Source organism: Protobothrops mucrosquamatus, unplaced genomic scaffold (genome assembly GCF_001527695.2).
Source record: "Protobothrops mucrosquamatus isolate PMUCROS unplaced genomic scaffold, P.Mucros_1.0 scaffold3929, whole genome shotgun sequence".
Lineage (NCBI taxonomy): Eukaryota > Metazoa > Chordata > Lepidosauria > Squamata > Viperidae > Protobothrops > Protobothrops mucrosquamatus.
Genome location: NW_015389873.1, coordinates 43,364 through 50,258, shown reverse-complemented (window position 1 = coordinate 50,258; position 6,895 = coordinate 43,364). Strand labels below are relative to the sequence as shown.

General features: G+C 50.3%; 1 protein-coding gene across 1 annotated transcript in view; it reads left to right on the top strand.

Moving 5' to 3' along the window:
• Positions 1 to 3: 3 nt before the first annotated feature.
• Positions 4 to 6,895, top strand: part of LOC107298377 (unconventional myosin-Ig-like) — a gene marked incomplete at its 5' end in the record, with an annotated part of 20,364 nt that continues 13,472 nt past the window's right edge. Inside the window, 4 exons of the mRNA XM_015827751.1 lie at positions 4 to 56; positions 891 to 1,035; positions 2,884 to 2,988; positions 5,992 to 6,105. Of these exons, the coding sequence (XP_015683237.1) occupies positions 4 to 56; positions 891 to 1,035; positions 2,884 to 2,988; positions 5,992 to 6,105 (417 nt within the window). The remainder of the gene's footprint in view (positions 57 to 890; positions 1,036 to 2,883; positions 2,989 to 5,991; positions 6,106 to 6,895) is intronic.

Genomic DNA, 6,895 nt, shown 5'->3' with positions numbered 1-6,895 from the left:
GAGCCTCCCGCTGTGCTGGCCCAGTTCCAGGAGACCAGCAAAGTCATCTTTTGCAGGTAAATCCTACGGGATCCCTTTCTAGCTCTCCGTAATCCCGTGTTTTCACAACCTTAGTGACGATAAGATGGGTGGACTTCAACTCCCAGAATTCCTCAGCCTGTATCCTTTCAGGTGAATGCCAGCCCTCTTAAAGCAGGCCGGCTGGAGGATTCTGGGAGTTGAAGTCCTCCCCTCTTAAAGCATGCCAGCTGGGGGATTCTGGGAGTTGAAGTCCTCCCCTCTTAAAGCATTTGAAGTTATCGACCGTCTCAATTTCGATCGGGGGGGGGGGCACGGTCTTAAAAAGAAAGTCCCCAGTACAGGGCTAGGCCATCTTGGCTTTTTCATGACTGGTGGATTTCAACTCCCAGAATTCCTGAGCCAGCCTGGCTCAGCTTGGAAATCTCTCCCTTTCCCCTCAGCGTGGCTGGCTCAGGAATTCTGGGAGTTGAAGTCCACGAGTCATAAAAGAGCCAAGGTTGCCTATTCCTGATATAGGGTGCCATGCTGGCAGAGGAATTCTGGGATTTGAAGTCCCCTCATCTTCCTAGTAAGTCAGGGGTAGGCCACCTTGGCTTTTATGACTCGTGGACTTCAACTCCCAGAATTCCTGAGGCAGCCTGGCTCAGCTTGGAAACCTCTCCCTTTACCCTCAGCATGGCTGGCTCAGGAATTCTGGGAGTTGAAGTCCACGAGTCATAAAAGAGCCGAGGTGGCCTACCCCTGGCTTAGTCCCTTTCGGGAGGGCCGCTGCCACTTTGGAACGGTCACTAATTGAACCGTCGTAAATCGAGGAGGACTTGTAACACACACACACACACACACACGTCTTGTGGTTGTGTTGCTAACAGGTGGCGAGCGAGGCAGCTGGTCACCAACATCCCTCCGTCGGAGATGGGCCAGATCAAGGCCAAAGTGGCCGCCTACGATGTCCTGCAAGGCCGGCGGACAAACTGGGGCTGTTGTCGCAACTGGAGACAAAACTATTTGGCCTCGGTAGGTGCTTCGTTAAAAAAGTCACACAATCACACAATTCTTTCGTCCCGTCCACATTTGCCTCTGTTGGGGGGAAAAAAAATCGAAATTAAGACGCTCGGCAACCGACTCGTATTTATGACGGTCACAGCGTCCCGGGGTGATCAAAATCCAGACGCTTGGCAACCGACTCGTATTTATGACGGTCGCAGCGTCCCGGGGTCACCAGATTAAAATTCAGATGCTGGGCAACCGATTCATATTTATGACGGTTGCAGCGTCCCAGGGTCACGTGATCGAAATCCAGATGCTCGGCAACCGACTCGTATTTACGACGGTCGCAGCGTCCTGGGGTCACATGATCAAAATTCAGACGTTTGTCAACCGACTCGTATTTATGACGGTTGCAGTGTCCTGGGGTGATGTGATCAAAATTCATACACCCGGCAACTAACTCGTATTTATGACGGTCGCAAAGCTCCCTTCCCCAATTTCTCCCTTAGCGACCGAAATTCTGGCGTCTGTTGTCGTAATTCGAGGATTAAAGCTGTAGAATGCCAGAGAATAATAATAATAGTAATAATAGTAATAATAATAGTAACAGTAATAATAGTAATAGTAGTAGTAGTAATAATAATAATAATAATAATAATAATAATAATAATAATAATAATAATAATAATAATAATAATAAAGTTGGAAGGGGCCTTGGAGGTCATCTAGGCCAACCCCCTGCTCAGGCAGGAAACCCTAAACCGTTTCAGACAAATGGCTGTCCAGTCTCATCATCATCATCATCATAATAATAATAATAACAACAACAATAACAACAATAATAATAATAATAGTTGGAATGGACCTTGGAGAACATCTAGTCCAACCCCCTGCTCAGGCAGGAAACCTATACCATTTCAGACAAATGGCTGTCCAGTCTAATAATAATAATAATAATAATAATAATAATAATAATAATAATAATAATAATAATAATAATAATAATAATAACAACAACAACAATAACAATAACAATAACAACAACAAAACAACAACAACAACAACAATAATAATAATAATAATAATAATAATAATAATAATAATAATAATAATAATAATAATAATAATAAAGTTGGAAGGGGCCTTGGAGGTCATCTAGTCCAACCCCCTGCTCAGGCAGGAAACCCTATAATAATAATAAAGTTGGAAGGGACCTTGGAGGTCATCTAGTCCAACCCCCTGCTCAGGCAGGAAATGACTGTCCCGTCTCTTGGTGAAAACCTCCAGTGTTGGGACACTCCGGAAAGCAAGCCGCATACACACAAACAAAGACACACAAAACACACACATACAAGGAGGCCTCTCCAGCTTTGAAAATGCCAGCTAGTGAAAGGGCTCCACTTAATGATGCCATTCGGGTCTCTTCCCAGCTGTCCGTGGGAGAGGATAATTGGAGGCCTCTTGCAAGGAGTGGGATGTGTGTGTGTGTTTGTGTGTGTGGGTTCCCCGTTGTGCGGGGAGCGCTGGGGGACGAATAACAGGACGGGGAGCGTTGCGGTCTCAGCTACTCGTTCCTTTCAGATTGGCTTGAAAAATAAAAATAAAAAAACCTCACGGCTAGGGTCTGCGGCTAATCCCGAAATCGCAGCCAGATGGATTGAGGGTTTGAAAAGGAGACCACTCAGTCCTCCTTCTCCTCGTTCCCCCTCCTCCCTTCTAGCACTGATGATGTCACCTAGTCAGGTCATGAGACGTCTGCAAGGAAACCACCCAGCTCAGAGAGCACCCAGGACCCCACAGTCCCTCCTCCTCCTCCTCCTCCTCCTCCTCCTCCTCCTCCTCGCTCATCTCCTGTCCTCGTTGCTTCTTCTGCAGGCAGAGGAGAACGCGGCTTTGGCCCCCCAGTTCGTCAAGCAGGTGTCAGCCCTGAAAGACAAGATGCACTTCAGCGCGGTGTTGTTCTCAGGCCACGTCCGTAAGGTGAGAGACCAGGGGGTGAGGCTGGCTGAGGGAATTCTGGGAGATGAAGTCCAACCCATCTTCAGGTTGCCAAGTCTGAGACAGAGACGGAGACACGATGGATGGAGAGAGCCGGAAATAATATATGGATAGAGAAATAGGTAGAGAAAGATGATAGATAGATAGATAGATAGATAGATAGATAGATAGATAGATAGATAGATAGATAGATAGATAGATAGATAGATGATGGATGGATGGATGGATGGATGGATGGATGGATGGATGGATGGACGGACGGACGGATAGAGATAGATACACAGAGAGACAGAGAGAAAGAGAGAGGGAGGGAGCAAGAGAGAAAGTAACACAGAGAGAGAGAGACAGACAGAAAGAGAGAGAGAGAAAGAGAGAGAAAAAGAAAAAGTCAGAGAGAGAGAGAAGAGGGAGAGAGAGAAAGAGGGAGAGAGAGAGGAAGAGAGACAGACAGGCAGACAAACAGACGAAGGGAGTGAAAGAGAGAGACACAGAGAGAGAGAAATTTAGAGGGAGAGAGACAGAGAGAGACAGACACAGAGAGAAAGAGACCAAGATAGAGAGATAGAGAAAGAGAGAGACAGAGACAGAGCAAGAAAGAGAGAGAGAGACAGAGACAGAGATAGAGGAAGAAAGAGAGGGAGAGAGAGAGAATGAGGGAGAGAAAGAAAGAGGGTTAGGGTTAGGTCTCTATGATACCACCTCCAGCAGGTGCCAGTTAGAAAAGTGTGACGTTCACAGGTGGGGCATTACTATCCCATAATATCTGGGAAGTGCCAGGTTAAAGAAGGCCGCTCTATCCCTGGAGGTCTCTATGATACCATCTCCAGCAGGTACCAGTTAGAAGCGTGACGATCATAGGTGTGACGTTGCCATCCCATAATATCTGGGAACTGCCAGGTTGAAGAAGACCGCTCTATCCCCGAGGTCTCTATGATACCACCCCCAGCAGGTGCCAGTTAGAAGTGTGACGTTCACAGGTGGGGCGTTACCATCCCATAATATCAGGGAAATGCCAGGTTGAAGAAGGCCGCTCTATCCCCGGAGGTCTCTATGATACCATCCCCAGCAGGTGCCAGTTAGAAGCGTGACGTTCACAGATGGGACGTTGCCATCCCATAATATCAGGGAAGTACCAGGTTGAAGAAGGCCGCTCTATCCCTGGAGGTCTCTATGATACCACCCCCAGCAGGTGCCAGTTAGAAACATGCCATCCACAGGTGTGGCATTGCCATCCCCTAACATCTGGAAGGTGCCAAGTTAGAGACGGCTGCTCTATCCCTGGAAGTCTCTATGATACTATCCCCAGCGTGCACCAATCAGAAGCAGGGCCTCCACAGGTTGGCATTTGCCAGGTCCATCAGCCAGTTCGAGAAGACCGCTCTATGCCCGGAGGTCTCTATGATACCACCTCTAGCAGTTGCCAATTAGAATCATGGCCTCCACAGACGTTGCCTGGCCAAGTCCCTCAACATCCGGAAGGTGCCAGTTAGAGAAGGCCGCTCTGTCCCTGGAAGTCTCTATGACAACACCTCCAACATACGCCAGTTAGAAGCATGGCCGCTACAGGTGTGGCGTTGCCAGGTCCTTTCAGCCAGTTCGAGAAGGCCGCTCTATCCCTGGAGGTATCTATGATACTACCTCAGCGTGCACCAATTAGAAGCATGGCCTCCACACAGGTGTGGCGCTGCCAGGTCCTTCAGCCAGCTCGAGAAGACCGCTCTATCCCTGGAGGTCTCTATGATACTACCTCAGCGTGCACCAATTAGAAGCATGGCCTCCACAGGTGTGGCGTTGCCAGGTCCTTTCAGCCAGTTCAAGAAGGCCGCTCTATCCCTGGAGGTCTCTATGATACTACCTCAGCGTGCACCAATTAGAAGCATGGCCTCCACAGGTGTGGCGTCGCCAGGCCCTTTCAGCCAGTTCAAGATGACCTCTCTATCCCTGGAGGTCTCTATGATCCTATCCCCAATTAGAAGCATGGCCTCCACAGATGTGGCGTCGCCAGGCCCTTTCAGCCAGTTCGAGAAGACCGCTCTATCCCTGGAGGTCTCTATGATACTACCTCAGCGTGCACCAATTAGAAGCATGGCCTCCACAGGTGTGGCATTGCCAGGTCTTTTCAGCCAGTTCGAGAAGACCGCTCTATCCCTGGAGGTCTCTATGATATTACCTCAGCGTGCACCAATTAGAAGCATGGCCTCCACAGGTGTGGCGCTGCCAGGTCCTTCAGCCAGCTCGAGAAGACCGCTCTATCCCTGGAGGTCTCTATGATACTACCTCAGCGTGCACCAATTAGCATGGCTTCCACAGGTGTGGCACTGCCAGGTCTTTTCAGCCAGCTCGAGAAGACCGCTCTATCCCTGGAGGTCTCTATGATACTACCTCAGCGTGCACCAATTAGAAGCATGGCCTCCACAGTTGTGGCGTTGCCAGGTCCTTTCAGCCAGTTCAAGAAGGCTGCTCTATCCCTGGAGGTCTCTATGATACTACCTCAGCGTGCACCATATGGCCTCCACAGACGTGGCGTTGCCAGGTCCTTCAGCCAGTTCGAGAAGGCCGCTCTATCCCTGGAGGTCTCTATGATACTATCCCCAAATTAGAAGCATGGCTTCCACAGGTGTGGCGTTGCCAGGTCCTTCAGCCAGTTCGAGAAGACCGCTCTATCCCTGGAAGTCTCTATGATACTATCCCCAATTAGAAGCAGGGCCTCCACAGATGTGGCGTTGCCAGGTCCTTCCAGCCAGTTTGAGAAGGCCGCTCTAGCCCTGGAGGCCTCTATGGTAGCACCCCCACCACGCCAGCTAATAGCCCGAAGCTGGCTCAGTTCTAAGCCGGAAGCCTCCTACGAGATGCCGCCTGGCTCCCCCCTGTAGACCTCTGGGGCCGAAAGGGGTGGGCCGCCCCCGTTATTTCTGGATCTGGGAGTGGGCATGTCTTCTTCTCGAGGGGGGGGCCTTTCGTGACCTTCTCCCCCTACCGCCGTAGGTCAACCGTTGCAACAAGCGGACGGATCGAGCCCTCCTGATCACCGACCAGCACCTCTACAAGCTGGACCCCCGGAAGCAATACCGGGTGAAGAAAGCCATTGCACTGAGCAAGGTAAGGAGGGTGGGGGGGCTCTCCTGATTTTTTGGGGGAGGGGGTCTGCATTAGAGCAGAAGGAGCTGCAGAGAGGATGCAGGCCGAGGAAGCCCACTTCCCAGCTTTTACGGATTGGACGGATGACGTTCCCTAGTTGGGTCATGAAACGTCTGCAAGGGGACCAGTCAGCTCAGAGAGCACCTGGGACCCCACGGTGCTTTTCTCCTCTTCCTTCCTCTCCTCCTCCTCTCCTCCTCCTTCTCCTCCTCCTTCTCCTCCTCCTCCTCCTCCTCCCTTCTAGCTCTGATGATGTTCCCTAGTTGGGTCATGAAACGTCTGCAAGGAAACCACCCAGCTCAGAGGGCACCATAGAGTCTACAGTCCTTCCTCCTCCTCCTCCTTCCTCCTCCTTCTCTCTCTCTCTCTCTCTCTCTCTTTCTTTCCCTTTCTCTCCAAACTTTCCTTCCTTCTAGCACTGATGCTATTACTTAGTTGGGTCATGAAACGTGTGCAAGAAAACCACCCAACTCAGAGAGCACCAAGGACTCCACAGTCCTTCCATCTCCTCCTCCTCCTCCTCCTCCTCTCTCTCTCTCTCTCTCTCTCTCCCCTCTCTCTCTTTCTTTCCCTTTCTCTCCAAACTTTCCTTCCTTCTAGCACTGATGAGATTACCTAGTTGGGTCATGAAACGTCTGCAGGAAAACCACCAAACTCAGAGAGCCCCAAGGACCCCACAGTTCTCCTCCTCCTCCTCCTCCTTCTCTCTCTCTCTCTCTCTCTCTCTCTCTCTCTCTCTCTCTCTCTCTCT